This window comes from Pelophylax lessonae, assembly GCF_965119305.1.
Source record: "Pelophylax lessonae genome assembly, chromosome: 8".
Taxonomy (NCBI): Eukaryota; Metazoa; Chordata; class Amphibia; order Anura; family Ranidae; genus Pelophylax; species Pelophylax lessonae.
In genome coordinates, this window is record NC_138775.1 from 162,819,655 (window position 1) to 162,838,074 (window position 18,420).

At 42.1% G+C, this 18,420-nt stretch overlaps 1 protein-coding gene across 1 annotated transcript in view; it reads left to right on the plus strand.

Annotated features, from left to right (window-relative positions):
- The first annotated feature begins 8,964 nt into the window (after positions 1–8,964).
- The window catches only part of PRPF38B (pre-mRNA processing factor 38B), a 56,081-nt gene continuing 46,625 nt past the window's right edge, over positions 8,965–18,420 (plus strand). The window contains exon 1 of the mRNA XM_082266669.1: positions 8,965–9,261. Within this exon, the coding sequence (XP_082122795.1) occupies positions 9,022–9,261 (240 nt within the window). The 5' untranslated portion in view covers positions 8,965–9,021. The remainder of the gene's footprint in view (positions 9,262–18,420) is intronic.

An 18,420-nucleotide genomic window follows, 5' to 3' on the forward strand; every position in this document is an offset into this window, starting at 1 on the left:
ATGTTTATGTTCTGTCCTCCCTTCACCCAGACACGACGATCCAAATTCCTACGGCAACTGGCGTTATGGAGAAACCCCTCTGTGTCCACGAATATAACCTTAACATGGGAGGGGTGGACCTTAACGACCAGCTTTTGGCGCCGTATTTAGTTGCCCGTAAAGCCAGACGCTGGTACAAAAAAGTGTCTGTTTACCTATACCAATTGGCTATGCTGAACGCCTTTGTCCTATACAGGGCGTCAGGACGAACTGGATCTTTCCGGGAATTCCAGGAAGAGATCATCCTTGCCTACCTGTACCCAGGAGGCATGCCTGCCCAACTTCCCCTTCCAGATGCAGTGAGCCGGCTGCATGAGAGGCATTTTTCACATGTCCTCCCGAGTACCCCTACCCAAAGATGGCCCCAAAGAAGATGTCGTGTCTGTAGCAAGCGCGGATTTAGGCGTGACACCCGTTATTATTGTCCCAAATGTCCTGACCAACCTGGTCTCTGCATCGGGGAATGTTTCGAGCGCTACCATACACTAGTGGATTATTAGCGTAGGGTACAGCACGACACAGTGTAGGGCACATAAACACAGGGTCTCGAAGGATGTTGGATGTCCATCGACATTTTGAGAGACCCAAGCTGGAAGAGAAGATCGCAGATGATCGCAGTCCCTCCCAAATCAAGAAGTAAAGGAACAGTTAGAAAGAAAAATAAAAGGATCCAAAAACTGTTGTGGTGTCAGTAATTTTATATGTCCTTCTACTCCTTCCTACTATACTTTTTTTCAATGTCCTTTGTTTGTTTTTTCATTCTTTTGTGACCTGTTTCTCTTGCAGGTCCCTCGTCGGCTACCACGCATTGATTTTATATATTCTGACACAAACAGCGTTTGCGCTCAGCATATATGGATACCTTTGCTGATAGCAGCTGTGGTGATTTTCTGATTTCAGCACTGCAGTTAAAATCCTATTTTGGTATACGTGGATAGCGCCGTGTATACCCATCATTAAATTCAGTGGGTGGTTGTTTGGGCGGTTAATGATGAAAATCCAAAAACTGTTGTTGTCAGTCATTTTATATGTCCTTCTACTCCTTCCTACTATACTTTTTTTCAATGTCCTTTGTTTGATTTTTCATTCTTTTGTGACCTGTTTCTCTTGCAGGTCCCTCGTCGGCTACCACGCATTGATTTTATATATTCTGACACAAACAGCGTTTGCGCTCAGCATATATGGATACCTTTGCTGATAGCAGCTGTGGTGATTTTCTGATTTCAGCACTGCAGTTAAAATCCTATTTTGGTATACGTGGATAGCGCCGTGTATACCCATCATTAAATTCAGTGGGTGGTTGTTTGGGCGGTTAATGATGAAAATCCAAAAACTGTTGTTGTCAGTCATTTTATATGTCCTTCTACTCCTTCCTACTATACTTTTTTTCAATGTCCTTTGTTTGTTTTTTCATTCTTTTGTGACCTGTTTCTCTTGCAGGTCCCTCGTCGGCTACCACGCATTGATTTTATATATTCTGACACAAACAGCGTTTGCGCTCAGCATATATGGATACCTTTGCTGATAGCAGCTGTGGTGATTTTCTGATTTCAGCACTGCAGTTAAAATCCTATTTTGGTATACGTGGATAGTGTCGTGTATACCCATCATTAAATTCAGTGGGTGGTTGTTTGGGCGGTTAATGATGAGTAATACTACGCATTATTCCTGTGCTGATTTCTGATAGGTTCTCTTTTTTTCCGTTCAGCCCACAGGCTGCATGAAAAAAAAAAAAACCTATATGCCAAACAAGGACCAGCAATGTACTGGTACGTTGCTGGACTTTGAGTGGTTATACCAGGATGATGCCTGCAGATTTAGGCATCATCTTGGTATCGTTTTTTACAGCCAGCGGTCGGCTTACATGTAAAAGCAATTCTAGCAGGTAATTGGCCGCTAGACTGCTTTTACATGCAGTGGGAGGGGCCTCCCCCCCCCCCACCGCCGCCTTCCGCAGCCTTCCATGGTTTTTCTCTGGCTCTCCTGTCCCACCGGTTAACCCGAGAGTGCAGCCGGTGGTTCAATTATCTAACCATAGAGCTAATTGGAGATGAGAATGGCTCCAATCATCTCTATGGCCTAAGATGCCGGAGGCTACGAGCATTTTATGACTTCTGTTTCGCCAGAAATAAACAGGGCCATTGGGAAATTGGGAAAGTATTTTATCACACCAATTTTGGTGTGGTCAGATGCGTTAAGGTCAGAGGAGAGATCTAGAGTCTAAAAGACCCCAATTTTTTTTAAAAAGAGTACCTGTCACTACAGATTGCTATCATAGGGGATATTTAAATTCACTATGATAACAATAAAAATGATTTAAAAAAAAAAAAAATTAAAGGAAAGGTGTCAAAATAACATAAAAAAGCAAAAGAAAAAAAAAAAAAAAAAAAAAAAAAATTGAGCCCCCCCCCTTACCCCCGGTGCTTGCGCGCAATGGCGCACGCAAGCGGTGGTCTAGTGTCATATGTAAACCACAATTGCAGCATGCATGTGAGGTATCGCCGCGATCGCCAGATCGAGTGCAGTAATTCTTGCAGTAGACCTCCTCTGTAAGTCTAAAGTGGTAACCTGTAGAGACTTTTAAAGGTTTTCAAAAATGTACATACGTTTTTGTCGCTGCGCAGGCATGCGCAATTTTTAAAGCATGTCATGTTAGGTGTCTATGAACTCGGCATAAGATCATCTTTTAAATTTTACCAAAAAAATTGGAATTATATAGTGTATTTGTGCAATAAATTAAAAAAAAATGTATTTTTTTCGCAAAAATTGCGTTTGGAAAATCTGTGCGCAAATACCGTGTGACAAAAAAATTTGCAACATCCACCATTTTATTCTATAGGGCCTCTGCTTTAAAAAAATATATAATGTTTGGGGGTTCAAAGTAATTTTCTAGTAAAAAAAAAATATTTTTTCATGTAAACAAAAAGGCACAGAAAAGGCTTGGTTTTCAAGTGGTTAGAAGAGTGGGTGATGTGTGGATAAGATTGAGTATAAAATGCCGGAACTGTTCAAACACCCCCCTAATGACCCCTTTTTGAAAAGTAGACACCCAAAGCTTTTTTCTGAGAGGCATGGTGAGTCCATGGAGTATTTTATATTTTGCCACAAGTTTCGGGAAAATTATTATTTTTTTTTTTTTTGTTGTTTTTTTACAGAAAGTTGTCACTAAATGATATATTGCTCATGCATGCCATGGGAATATGTGAAATGACACCCCAAAATACATTCTTTTGCTTCTCCTGAGTACAGGGATACCACATGTGTGAGACTTTTTGGGAGCCTAGCTGTGTACGCGCCCCCGAAAACCAATCCACATCTTCAGGTTTTCTAATGGCGTAAATTGCTGATTTTACCCCTGACTACCTGTCACAGTTTCAGAGGCCCTGAAATTTCAAGATGGCACAAAACCCCCCCCAAATGACCCCCATTTTGCAAAGTAGACACTCCAAGCTACTGGCTGAGAAGTATGGTGAGTCCATGGAATAGTTTATATTTTGCCACAAGTTTCGAGGAAAAAAATTTTTTTTATTTTTTTTTATTTTTTTACACAAAGTTGTCAGTAAATGATATATTGCTCACACAGGCCATGGGTATATGTGAAATGACACCCCAAAATACATTCTGCTGCTTCTCCTGAGTACAATGATACCCCATGTGTGAGACTTTTTGCCAGTCTAGCCGCGTACAGGACCCGGAAAACCAATGCGCACCTTTAGGCTTTCTAAGGGCGTAAATTGTTGATCTCACTCCTTACTACCTATCACAGTTTTGAAGTCCATAAAAAGCCAAGATTGCACAAACCCCCCCCAAATGACCCCATTTTGCAAAGTAGACACTCCAATCTATTTGCTGAGAGGCATGGTGAGTATTTTGCAGCTCTAATTTTTTTTGGAAAATGAAGAAAAAACAGGAAAATGCATTTTTTTTCCTCTTTTTTCAATTTCCAAAACTTTGTGACAAAAAGTGAGATCTGCAAAACACTCAACATGCCTCTCTGCAAATAGCTCAGGGTGTCTACTTTCCGAAAAGGGGTCATTTGGGGGGGGGGGTTGTGCTGTCTTGGCATTTCATGGCCTCCAAAACTGTGATAGGTAGTCAGGAGTGAAATCAACAATTTATGCCCTTGGAAAGCCTGAAGGCGATGATTGGTTTTCGGGGTCCTGTACTCGGCTAGACTGCAAAAAAGTCTCACACATGGGGTATCCCTATACTCAGGAGAAGCAGCAGAATGTATTTTGGGGTGTCAGTTCACATATACCCATGGCATGTGTGAGCAATATATCATTTACTGACAACTTTGTGTAAAAAAAAAAAAAAAATATATATATATATATATTTCCCGGAACTTGTGGCAAAATATAAAATATTCCATGGACTCACCATGCCTCTCAGCAAATAGCTTGGGGTGTCTACTTTCCAAAATGGGGTCATTTGGGGGGGTTTTGTGCTATCTTGGAATTTTAGGGCCTCCGAAACTGTGATAGGTAGTCAGGAGTGAAATCAACAATTTACGCCCTTGGAAAGCCTGAAAGTGGGGACTGGTTTTCGGGGACCTGTACTCGGCTAGACTGCAAAAAAGTCTCACACATGGGGTATCCCTGTACTCAGGAGAAGCAGCAGAATGTATTTTGGGGTGTCATTTCACATATACCCATGGCATGTGTGAGCAATATTTCATTTACTGACAACTTTGTGAAAAAAAAAAAAAAAATATATATATATATATATTTCCCGGAACTTCTGGCAAAATATAAAATATTCCATGGACTCACCATGCCTCTCAGCAAATAGCTTGGGGTGTCTACTTTCCAAAATGGGGTCATTTGGGGGGGTTTTGTGCTATCTTGGAATTTTAGGGCCTCCGAAACTGTGATAGGTAGTCAGGAGTGAAATCAACAATTTACGCCCTTGGAAAGCCTGAAAGCGGGGACTGGTTTTCGGGGACCTGTACTCGGCTAGACTGCAAAAAAGTCTCACACATGGGGTATCCCTGTACTCAGGAGAAGCAGCAGAATGTATTTTGGGGTGTCATTTCACATATACCCATGGCATGTGTGAGCAATATTTCATTTACTGACAACTTTGTGAAAAAAAAAAAAAAAAAATATATATATATATGTATTTCCCGGAACTTGTGGCAGAATATAAAATATTCCATGGACTCACCATGCCTCTCAGCAAATAGCTTGGGGTGTCTACTTTCCAAAATGGGGTCATTTGGGGGGGGTTTGTGCTATCTTGGAATTTTAGGGCCTCCGAAACTGTGACAGGTAGTGCAGAGGTGACATGCACAATTTACGCCATTAGAAAACCTGGGAGTGTTGATTGGTTTTCGCGGTCCTGTACACAGCTAGGCTCCCAAAAAGTCTCACACATGGGGCATCCCCATACTCAGGAGAAGTGGCAGAATGTATTTTGGGGTGTAATTCCACATATACCCATGTCATGTGTGAGAATTTTATCTTTTAGTGACAACGTTGTGTAAAAAAAAAAAATAAAAAAAAAAAATAGTAATATTCCCAAAACTTGTGGTAAAATATAAAATATTCCATGGACTCACCATGCCTCTTAGCAAACAGCTTGGGGTGTCTACTTTCCAAAATGGGGTCATTTGGGGGGGGTTTTGTGGTATCTTGACATTTCAGGGCCTCCTAAACCGTTAGAGGTAGTGAGAAAATGCAATGAAAAATGTACGCCCTTTGAAATTCTGATGGTGGGGATTTGTTTTTGTGGTCCCGTACACAGCTAGGCTCCCAAAAAGTCCCACATATGTGGTATCCCTGTACTCAGGAGAAGCAGCAGAATATATGCAGCAGAATATATTTTGGGGTGTAATTACACATATACCCATGGCATGTGTGAGCAATATATCATTTCAATGACAACTTTGTGTAAAAAAAAAAAAAAATTTTTAGTCATTTTTCAAACACCTGTGACAAAAAAATGAAATATTCAATGAGCTCAACATGCCTCTCAGAACATTCCTTAGGATGTCTACTTTCCAAAAAGTGGTAGTTTGGGGGGGTTTTGTACTGCCCTGCCATTTTAGCACTTCATGAAATGAGATAGGCAGTCAAAAATTAAAGCTGCGTAAATTTCTGTATTTACACCATAGTTTGTAGACGCTATAACTTTTGCGCAAACCAATAAAAATACGCTCATTGAATTTTTTTTTGTCAAAGACATGTAGCTAAATATATTTTGGCCAAAAAAAAATACATAAATTGAGTATATTGGATATTTTTTAAAAGACAAAGTTGAAAATGTCATTTTTTTGCAAAATTTTCGCTCTTTTTTTATTAATATCGCAAAAAATAAAAAGCGCAGAGGTGATCAAATACCACCAAAAGAAAGCTCTGTTTGTGGGAAAAAAAGGACGTAAATTTCGTTTGGGTACCACATTGCATGACCGCACAATTGTCAGTTAAAGTCACGCAGTGCCGAGTCGTAAAATACCCCCTGGTCGGAATGGGGGTAAAATCTTCCGGGGCTTAAGTGGTTAAAGTACTGCTTGGATCTTGATTAAGGGGACATACCCCAAAAGCTTGTCCTGAAAAATTGTATGTTAGTGCAAATAAAAAAAGTATCATGGACAGTACTCAATTGTCTCTGTCGCAAGTGCACTAATACGGCTACAATGACCTCAAGCATGGTCAGTTAAAAAAACTGCACCAAAAACACACCTCCCTGTTGAAATGTATTGAAAACGCAGCAAGAATGCATTAATAACGCACCTGTGTTACACTTCTGAGTCACATGAGCTATAAAAAAAACACACCATAAGTCGAGTAAAATCACAGTAAAGTCTTGTGCATAACACCATTTTCAGCTGCCGAAATTTCGGTGCATCTCTACTTCCGGGTGATCTGTCCTTGGCGAGATAAACCGGGAGTGGGTACCTGTCAAAACCAGGTGGCCGTTCCCCCTTCCCCCCAAAAGGTGCCAAATGTGCCACCACGAGAGAGGAGCCAGATAAGCAGCGCTTCCCCTTTTGGGTGGAGCTCTGCTTATGGGCCCATTCACAGAAACTGCATGTTTTCATGCATATGAAGTGCGCTTGAATACGTTTTGTGCTGCATTTGCAGTGCATTTTTCTATACGTTTTTGGGCTTGGCTTGAAGGGGCAGGATACGGTGCGTTTGTAGTGTGTTCCCTGCATTCGCGGTGCAGAAAAATGCAGCATGCTCTACTTTTTTTAACTGTGCTGCAATGAGGTGAACTATGCCCATACCTTGATTTTGGCCGGTCTATGCAGTTGGAGTGCAGTTCAAAATGAACCCAACTGCGTCCGGTGTGAAAGGGCCCTTAACCACTTGCTGACCGCCGCCCGACTATATACGGCGGCGGTCAGCCCCTCCCAGGCAAAGTGACGTACCGGTACGTCACTAGCCTGGGAGCGAATAGGGGTCGAGCACGGCGCTCCCGCCCCCGCTCGTACCCGACGAAGCCGGCGCGTGTGACCGGCGGACCCGATGTCCGCCAGTCACTTGCGATCGTCAGGGAGAAAGGCAGGCGGCTAATGTAAACAAAGCCGCCTGTCACTCTCCCCTGTGTAAAAGCACAGATCATACGGTCCTGCTATGTAGGACCGTTGATCTGTGCTGTTACACACACAGCCACATCCAATGACAGTAAGAATCACACCCCTAGGGACACACTTAACCACCCCCCCCTCTCCAATAAAGTTAACCCCTTCACTCCCAGTGTCATTTTTACAGTGTGCATATCTATAGCACTGATTACTGCAGTAATGTCACTGGTACCCCCAAAAGTGTCAAAAATGTCAGTCAAGGGTCTGATCTGTCTGCCGTAATGTCGCAGTACCGCAAAAAATCGCAGATCGCCGCCATTACTCGTTAAAAAAAAAAAACAACAAAAATGACAAAAATCTTTCCCTTAGTTAGTAAACGCAATAACTTTTGTGCAAACCAATCAAAATACGCTTATTGTGATTTTTTTTACCAAACATAGGTAGCAGAAAACAAATTGGCCTAAAATGTTAAAAAAAATTTTGATTTTTACATTTTTTTGGGGGGAATTTCATATAAAAAAAATGTGAAAAATATTGTTATTTTTGCAAAATTGACACTCTTTTTTTGTTTATAGCGCATGATCAAAAAAAAAAAAAAATCGCACAGGTGATCAAATACCACCAAAAGAAAGCGGTTTGTGGGAAAAAAATGACGTCAAATTAATTTGGGTACCGTGTCGCACGACTGCGCAATTGTCTGTTAAAGTCACGCAGTGCCGAATCGCAAAATACCCCCTGGTCAGGAAGGGGGTAAAATCTTCCGGGCTTAAGTGGTTAAAAAGCACAGAGCGAGGATGCAAAGAACTATTTTCCATGTGCTTTTGTCTTGCTGTAAAGGTGAATTTTAGTAATGAAAAGCACACCAGTGTGAACATGGCCTTAGGGTGCAATATAAATGTGTGACCCCATCTTACATAGGGATTGAAGGGATATTTCTTGTGGGACACACGAACTGAATAGTGTGACAGGGGTTGTAACTCACTCGTTTCATATGAAAAAGGATTTTACCTTTATACATATAATAAAAACCACCATATACCACATGTATAACAGGTTGCAGAAATATCCTCACAGGAATTCCCGAGTAACCATTGAACTTCCAACAAACAATGTTATAAGAGCACGCATGGTATTTACTTACACAGCTCACCGCTTACATACTTTATAAATAAAGATGTGTTCTTCAAAAAACACGTAGAAAAAAACGGAGCATGCCCCAAACATTACGTAAGGAGCTGACCGAGGACATTCATTGGCTTTGAAACACACGATTGCCGATTGGCCTAAAAAAGGCAGACGCTACGATTTACAGGCAGTATCAAACTCGATGATTAGTTGGCTCGGCCGGTCTGTTCTCTCTCTATTCTTCCGCCTTTTTTTTTTTGCCTCTCTCGTCTTACGTCACTTCCTTTACTCCGGTGAGGCGGCAGCCATATTTGCGTAGGTTTGAAATGGCGAATAACAGCGCGGCGGCCCTGGCCGGGACCCCGCAACCCACCCAGACGAGCGGCGGTGCGAGTAAGCCGGCCTCGTCAGGGAAGCCCGGGAATGTGCTGCCGCTGTGGGGCAATGAGAAGACCATGAACCTGAACCCTATGATCCTCACCAACATCTTGTCCTCTCCCTACTTCAAGGTGCAGCTGTATGAACTGAAGACGTACCATGAGGTGGTGGATGAAATCTACTTTAAGGTGAGGGCTTTAGTGGCGGGCGCGGCTCTCTTCTCTGGGTGTGACTGGCGGTTGTGTGCTGGGGCTCACTGCAGACCTCATGGCTGAACATTGGGGGGGCATCATGAATGAGCAGGAAGCCGTCATCACCAGATTACTTTACCTCACACCGGGAATGACGAGCTCATGGGGTGGCTGGGACTGCACACACAGGCCTTTCATACCACTAACCCTAGACTGCCCATACACTGTACAATCCTCCTTTAGATTTACAAAAGCTGTAATATGAGGACAAACCTAAACGATCCATTCATCTTGTATCAAATCTGAAGCCCTGATTGCACTCTATTATTAAGGTTACATAAAGTCAAACTAAACTCATTTATTTCAAGTGTAAGTCCACCCTAACACTAAAATCCCTGCATCTACAGACATCCACGATCTAACACTAACCTATCTAGCCCTGTAAAGAAAAAAATCGGTACTTTTTTTTTTTTTTTTTTTAAGCTAATCCCATCTCCAGAGGCTGAAGCTCTGCAGAGGAGACAGCCGATAATGGAAATCCCATAGTAAGTCACTCCCCATTCATTTCGTTGGCCGTGTCCTCTGCAGAGCTTCCGCTGCTGGAGATCAGGTCGGCTTCAAGAAAGGTATGTATACCGATTTCTTCTTTACGGGGTTAGTGTTAGATTGTGGATGTCGGTAGATGCAGGGTGGACTTACACTAAACGGTTTTAAAAAATATATTTAGGGCCCTTTTCACATGGGAGCACCGCCTGATGGAATCCATTCTGCTCAGCGGGGGATCGACCTGCTGAGCAGGCGGCTGACAGCTCTGTCTACGCTCTGTGTGAAGAGATGGAGCTGTCAGATCCCCACTGTCCTCTATGAGGAGATCGGATGAGAACAGACCGCCTGTCCATTATCATCCGATCCTCCAGACGGATGGAAAATAGGGCTTCAATGCATCCGGATTTCACGGACAGGATCGGATAGCAGCGGGTGTTAGTGGAGATGACACCAGCTGCCCCATAGGGATGCATGGAGCATCCTATCAGGTCCGTCTGAAAAACTGACAGGCGGATTGGATCGCCCTGTGTGAAAGGAGCCTTACTTTCCTGGTATGCTGGGATTAATAACGGTCACATTGCTTGTGTGCTCAACTGAACTGCTAAGCTATCCAATAGCTGGAATCATATCTGATCACACCCCCCTTTCAGGGGAGAGTGGGTACCTGTTTTTGACAGGTACCCTGTCCCCACTTCCTTTGGACCTTGCTGTGGTGAGTTACGTCAGAGGTTCGGCCCCCCCCTACTCCTCCCACTGCTTCCTGGCCAATTACTGAGCGCTTTGCGCATGCACAGTAGGGACTCGGCCGAGAAGCCGCAGGGCTTCACTGCCGGGTACCCTTACCTGCAATGGCGGCAGCACCCGACAGCCAATGGAAACATCGGCTGTGGTGCCACCATCACTGGACTCCAGGACAGTGCCACCATCACTGGACTCCAGGACAGGTAAGTGTCCTAATATTAAAAGTCAGCAGCTACAGTATGTATAGCTGCTGACTTTTAATTTTTGGAGGGGGGGAACTCCGCTTTAAAGAGAAGCCAAGATAGCAGCTTCCTTGGCTGAAAAGGATTGGGAGGTTTAATTTTGCTCTAAGAACTCCGATTGTATAGTCTATGGTCAACCTTTTGGCCCGGTTCCCACTGGTGCGATGCGGGAAACCCTGCGAGTCAGTGCAGGTGCCCGCAACGTACTAGGTTCACACTGAGATCTGCAAATCGCTGGGAGTGTCAATGTACAGTTAACCACTTCCCGCCCGCCCTATAGGCAAAAGATGGCGGGAATGTGGTTGCATTATCCTGACTGGACGTCGTATGACGGTGGCAGGATCATGCGCTCTGCGGCGATGCAGCGTTTCAGTCTGACTCTCCGCATCTCGTAGGCTCTACCATGTGACCAGCCGTGTCCAATCACGGCTGGTCATATAGTACACAGGAAGAGCCGTTAATCGGCTTTCCTTAGTACGTGCCTGACAGGCATGAGAAAAGGAGAGCCGATCTGTGGCTCTCCTGACGGGGGGGGGGGGTGGGTCTGCACTGGTAATCAGATCATTGATTACCAGTGCAGACCCTCGGGGGGGGGGGGTGCCACTAGAACCACCAGGGATGCCCACCCATGACCCCAGGGATGCCCAATATGGCCACCAGTGCCCTCCCCATCAGTGCTGCCCACCAGTGCCACCTATCAGTGCCCACCAATGCCGCCTCATCAGTGCCTGTCAGTGCAGCCTCATCCGTGCAGGAAAAAGCATATTTATTTACAAAATTATATTGCCTAAAGAAAAAAAACTTTTTTTTCCTAACTTTTCGGTCTTTTTTTTATTTAAGCAAAAAAGAAAAAAACCTTGCGGTGGTCAAATACCACCAAAAGAAAGCTCTATTTGTGGGGGGAAAATTACATAAATTTGGTTTAGGTACAGTGTTGCATGACTGTGCAGTTGTCATTCAAAATGCAACAGTGCTAAAAGTTGAAAATTGGCATGGGCAGGAAGGGGGTGAAAGTGCCCTGTATTGAAGTGGTTAATGACACTCCCAGATTTGATCACAGTGCAAACTGTGAACACATGGGTGTGTACACCAAAACCAAAAAAAAAGGGGTCCTGCACCATTTTGGTGCAAATGCGATTTCAGCCTTACATTTTGTATGGTTAAAAACGCATCACACAGACCTCGCATGTGATCTGCAATGTGGTGCGAATCCTATGCAATGTCTGGCATCGTACTAGTGTGAACTGGCACTTAGGCTGAATATACAATTTGCACAATCTCCTTTAGATCTACCATCAGCTATGTAGTGCAAGATCCTGCCCGATTGGACACGATTTGAATGAATTGCTTATATCTCACTGCACCTGTTAAATGGATGTTTAGGAGCAGTTGGGTGTTCTTCTTTTTTTTTTTTTTTTTCAACAGCCCCTGAGCTCTCCTCTATATTATCCTATGTCTACATGTACACCCAGTTGTTTTATAGTAGTTTAGAGGCAGTTGAGGTTACTGGCATTTTTTCTTTTTTTTTGAAAGCAGAAAAATCATGTTCTGGACTGTTTAATGCTTGTAAAGTAGACGTGGTACCCTGTGTTTGAGCGTTTTCCTTTTTATAAGCATTTTGAAAGGGAAAACCATTTCTAATCGTTCTTGAACATATAAAAATGTTGAAAAAAATGACAAATTTCAACACATGCTGTTGCCTGCATGGATGGATGAGTCAGTAGTGATGAACTCCTGGTCCTCTCATGCAATTTTCTCCATCTTCGGAGTCTCAGCAACATCAGGAGCATTTCCTCACACATGGCTTATGATATCCATATGGAAAATAAAAAATTGAGACGGCTATCTACAAGCACACTGGTCTGTCGTCTCTCACAGAATGGCTGAAATAGATAATTATTTGGTTTCCATACATCGTGGGCATTTAGGAGGGTCACCTCCTGAGGTTATCAAAAAAAAAAAAACACTTCTAACCTCAAATGCTCATAACTGCTGCTAAACTCACATAAACGTGGTATGTAAAAGCTGTAAAATGGGATGGTTTTACCCTCAGTTTCCACCATTCAAAAGAGGTTTTCAACTGCCCTGTGTACCATGAGTTCTAAAGGTGATGATTGTACAATCAGATTGTATAGCCAATGGTAAGGGGTGTGTTTTTTTTTTTGTAAGCATATCTACATTCTGAAACAAAAACTGATAGTATTACAGCTTACCGGTCCTTTTGATTTGATGTGGTGGCCGCATTCTTCCTGTATTGTCACCTGTCATTAACACACTTCCTATCCTAGGGTGAAAATCATACTGAGCAGTGTTGCCACTCTAGTACAGACCTGTATAAGACCTCCCCCCCTCCCTTATCATCCAGGAAAGCTTGGAGAGGTGATTGGCTCCACCCTCTACAGGAAGCACAAATCACCATGTAAAAGGCCCCTCCTCTTCAACTCAGTAGTTTTGTTTGCAGACCCTCCAGAAGTACACACTGCAATGTTTTTGTTCTCTGGTTCTGGTAGCTGTGGTTATCGGAGCCCCTTCTAGGTGCTCAGACTGGGTATGCCTGGTTTCTGTTTGCATTATACCTGAAGGTTTCTCTGTTTTGTACCTTTCTTCTCTTTAACAGGGGGAGGTGTTTTTTGTCGTATAGGAAGATAACAGGGAACAATCCTAATTGATACCAGTTCAGGGGTAAATACCTCTTTCACATGGGGCAGATCCGTTTTGATGGACTCTGCTGGTTATCGCTTTGCTGAGCAGATGAATGACAAGTCAGTCTCCACTCACTTTGCTCTCCTCTATAGGGAGATCAAATGAAAATTGACAGCCTATACGTTTTCTACCGATCTGACCTGATGGACAGAAGGTTAATGTATTGCCATACGTCTGTTTTCAGGGGATCTCATCAGGTGTCAGGTGGGTGTCCGCTGACATCCGCCTCGCCATAGAGGAAAAAGGGTGGCCCGAACAGGTCCGCCTTAAAAACGCATGAGTGGGCCCAATCAAGTGAAAGGGACCAAAGAGAGCAAGAAGTCATCAGCTTACAAGATTTCAGGCTAAATGAATTGCTATTTTTTTTTTCCTTAGGAGAAAACCTAAGTAAGGCAGACCATACACAGTGCAAACTTTGCATGATTTCCCTACTAACACAGTGCTGACAGGTGAATCCCTCCTGCTTTAGCCACTAGCGATAATCACCGTATTCTCCCGGCAGAGATGGCCCACCCCCCACCAGGAGAAAACCGTGATTATCGCTAGTGGCTTTAGCAGCCGTTTTCTGTAATCCTAAGCGAATCCAGAGGGCTGGTTATACCCAAGTTGATCGATCAACTTTACATTCAGCCTGCCCAACAGTGGTTTGAATCTTGGCCAGTTCCTGCTGATTTGGCCGAGGTTTGAACCGTGTATGGCTGGCCTAATTTCTGATTGACTGTGGTGGACTAGAAAGAGTCTGCTCCTAATGTTAGGATTGGAAAGTCCGTTTTACTACCTTCACCCCTGGCTCACCCCAGCCTGAGCCAGGATGTGTTGTGTTACCCCATACATATGCAGTATGCTGATGGTGTGTCTTTGCTAGGCAGGGGTTTTTAAAAGAAATCATTGAGGCTCATTTTGTTAAAGTACAGCTATCATGAGAAAATATGGAGGCTGGTGTTACTGACCGCTCCGGAAAATCTTTCCGTATTTCATTGCTGAGGCTTTGTCCCCAATAATTTGATTAAGACATGGGACAAGTATAATGAAAATATTTCTAACTTTGCTATTCATTTTCTTGGCATTGGCTCGTTAAAGTGGAAGCAAATTCTACAAATACTTCCTCTTGCTGGTGGCAGCTTCTTCTCCCCAGCCTTTTCCAGATGCCAGTGCTTTGGGTGTCACGATTGGCCAATCGAAAATGACGCAACTCCAATACCTGTGCATTGGAGTTCATTCATTTTATCCCTGGGGTGTGCAGAGAATGAATAGTGAACTGCTAATGCACAGAGCTGTGTATTTTCAAAGAAGATTGCAACAGGCAAGTCATTTTATTTATTTTTTCAATAAAGAGCATGCCTAATATTTTTTCACTTTATTTCTGCTCCAAAATCAGCAATGTCAGTCAATGTAGTTATTTCATGGCAACTGTACTTTAACAGTAAATTCCCCTCATTTATATCCCCCCCCCCCCCCTCAACACCCTCTACCCCAATTTCTTAATTGCCATTGCCACATCTTTCACTGTTTACTGTTCCTCTGGGTGTAGGGTGGCGGAGGGGAACTTCCAGTGGATTGCCGTAGCAATACGACCAGAAGTGAGAGCAGATCACACCCCTGGTTCAGGAGGGGATGGGTGCATTAGAGGAGTTTAGTATTAAAGTACATTTGTAGAAATTTCCAGCCCATAGCCAAATCTACATTTCTTTTCAAAAGATTACTTGCAATAAACTGCTTATAGGCACTCTCTCAATATGCAGTCGATGTGCTGCCAGAGTGAACATTTAAATGCAGATACTTGTGATCCATTGACTGCTCTTTGCATACTAACCATTAACCACTTCAGCCCCGGAAGGTTTTACCCCCCTTAATGACAAGGGCATTTTATTGCGACAAATGCGCGGTTGTGTGACACTGCCCAAATAAAATTGATGTCCTTTTTATTTCCCCCACAAATAGAGCTTTCTTTTGGTGGTATTTGATCACCTCTGCGTTTTTGTCAGTTTTGAAAAAAATATTTTTTACTTTCTGCTATAAAACACAGCCATTGAAAAAATGTAAAAAATCAATTTCTTCATAAATTTAGGCCAATATGTTTTCGGCTACATATTTTTGGTAAAAAAAAATCCCAATAAGAGTATATTGCTTGGTTTGCGCAAAAGTTATCGCGTCTACAAAATAGGGGATTTTTTATGGTGTTTTTGTTTACTAGTAATGGCAGTGATCAGCTTTTTTTTTTGGTTTTGTTTGTGACATTATTACAGTGATCAGTGCAAAAAATATGCACAGGCAGGGAAAGAGTTAACATCGGCGATCAAAGGGTTAAGTGTGCCCCTAGCTGGTGCTTGCTAACTGTGGGGAGGGATGGTCCGACTGGATGAAGACAGAGATTGGTGTTCCTGCTTAAAGAGGTACAAATTCCACGCTTATGGATAAAAACTAGGCTGCAGCCTACCCCAAAATATAGTCCAGTGGGCTATATCATGCAATTGAAAAATAAAATGAGGTAAAATGGCGCTGCCTGTTTTAAGAGTGTATATGTATATATAAAAGGGGTTTAAATAATATACAATACAGTGCTAATATGCAACCATGTCCCAAAAAAGTACGCTGTAAATAAAACATACACACACGTGTGTGTATATGTATATGTATGTATGTATGTATGTATGTATATGTGTGTATATATATATATATATATATATATATATATATATATATATATATATATATATATATATTTGTGTGTGTGTGTTTTAAAATTCTGGAGTTAAAATATACACATTATTGTGAACACAAAGTGATAAGTGCAATAAAATAGAGATGACAATAAACAATGTACCAGTGCAAGTTATCCAGTGGAAAACACCAAGCATATATATTCAATAAAAAAGTCCAAAAACAGTCCGTAAGTGCTTCACAAAACAATGTTTGAGTATTATTGATAGGTGATGTTCAAAAAGTGTTCCGGGTGATAGATATAGGGTGAGATAAAACGTGCACCCCTCCAATATATCTCGCACTCACCAGAGATGTATACCCCTACAGGGGTAATGAGCCTTAGGGTAATGGCCTCTTTCCTATGGTTCCTACGTAGTGGGCTCGTGGGTAAAGGTATCCCTGGATCTTTTCCTCTCAGCGGGGTAAAGTAATTTAAATATACTAGATCAACATGGTATTCCTCTCAAGTATAAGGAGATATCCCGAGGTAATATGCAAAAAGGAAGACCTCATATAGTGATGTACCGTTTAAACTCTTTATTAGGCAAAAAGTAAGAAAAGTACTCACATAAAATCGTGGCAAACAAGCATGAAAGGCAGTAGGGACCACTACTCCCTCGTTGGCGGCTTCTTCCGGGATGCTATGCGAGCCAGTGACCGGATCTGCGTTCCAGCGGGGTGGAAATGACTTAACCATGCACTATTTTTTTTATATATATATATATATATATATATATATATATATATATATATATATATATATATATATATATATATATATGCGCTTGGTGTTTTCCACTGGATAACTTTCACTGGTACATTGTTTATTGTCATCTCTATTTTATTGCACTTATCACTTTGTGTTCACAATAATGTGTATATTTTAACTCCAGAATTTTAAATCGCATATATACAAATGTTCATCAATAACCCCTTAGTTCCATTTAGTTTACCTCTTATGCTTTAAAGTGTTAATAAACCCACAGCAGTAAAATCAGTGTGAATATGCAGTAAAGCATGCTTGTTATACTCACTGTGGAACCTAGGGGTTTGATCCTGTCTTTTCTGATCCTCCCTTCCTTATGTCACCTGATCATTTTCTCATTTTCTCATGAGTCTATAGAGTGAGGCTGCACATGCTCAGTTTAGTGTGTGTGAATGCATGTGATCAGCACCGGGCCAATCAGCACTGTCGAAACAGAGGGTCAGGGTCTTACAGCCTGATAGGACACTCGGAAAACTCCTCCTACAAGCTTTAACCAGTACTTGGCTGGACACTGATAGAAGTCACAAGTCTGCTATATACTGCTGTTGGGAAAACGTAATTAGCAGTTTATATTTACTAAAATAATTGCATTTCCATGTTCTGTATATGTGGGAGACCGTATTGTGAATGCAGGGTCCTGGGTTTAGTAACATTTTAAGATACTTCTTACCAGTATCCTGTGACTTGGTATTTTACAGTCAGCCGCTTATGTTAAACTAATCTGCTTCATATGAAATTTAATGTATAATTATCATTATGTGCAAGTATAATGTTAAACATGCAAAAAAAAACCTCTTCATGAATTATTAAAACTGAAGAATCTCAAAGGCGCTACAATTTTGACATATAAATAAAGACTACATTTGTGTCTTCTTTGCAACAAAATGACTCATTTATTATTAAACGTGAGGTGTATGACACCCACATCTAAGCAACAGATGGGGAACAACAGATCGGTTTCCATGGCACTCGGAAAATAAGACTGTATTACCATTTAAATGTACTACATTTTTTATTTCCCAAAATGATCGCCTGTAATTTGTATAAAGTGTATGTATGTGTGTATGTATGTATATAATATATATATATATATATATACACACAGGAGTTCTAGTTTCCCCCCCCCCCCCCCCCCCTAGCTCTACTAAGGAAAAAACTGACCTGGGTTCATTGTATGAAGATCGAGATGGAAAGGGTTGAACCTTTTTGTCAGGTTTTTAAGTGCTGTCTGTGTATCTACTGGGAAGTTGAACCCCTCTGTTAGACCCAGAGCTTCCTAAATGTTAAATTTTCCATGAGCGGGGATTTCCATGAGCCCTCAACTTTCCTAAAAGGAGACAAGGATGCAAAGCACCGATAAGGTAGCCAGCATAAGATTTGAAATGCTGAGATTTTCCCCACTCTGTATGAAACTCTGTTCTAAATGCAACACATTAGGACATGCATAGATGGGTT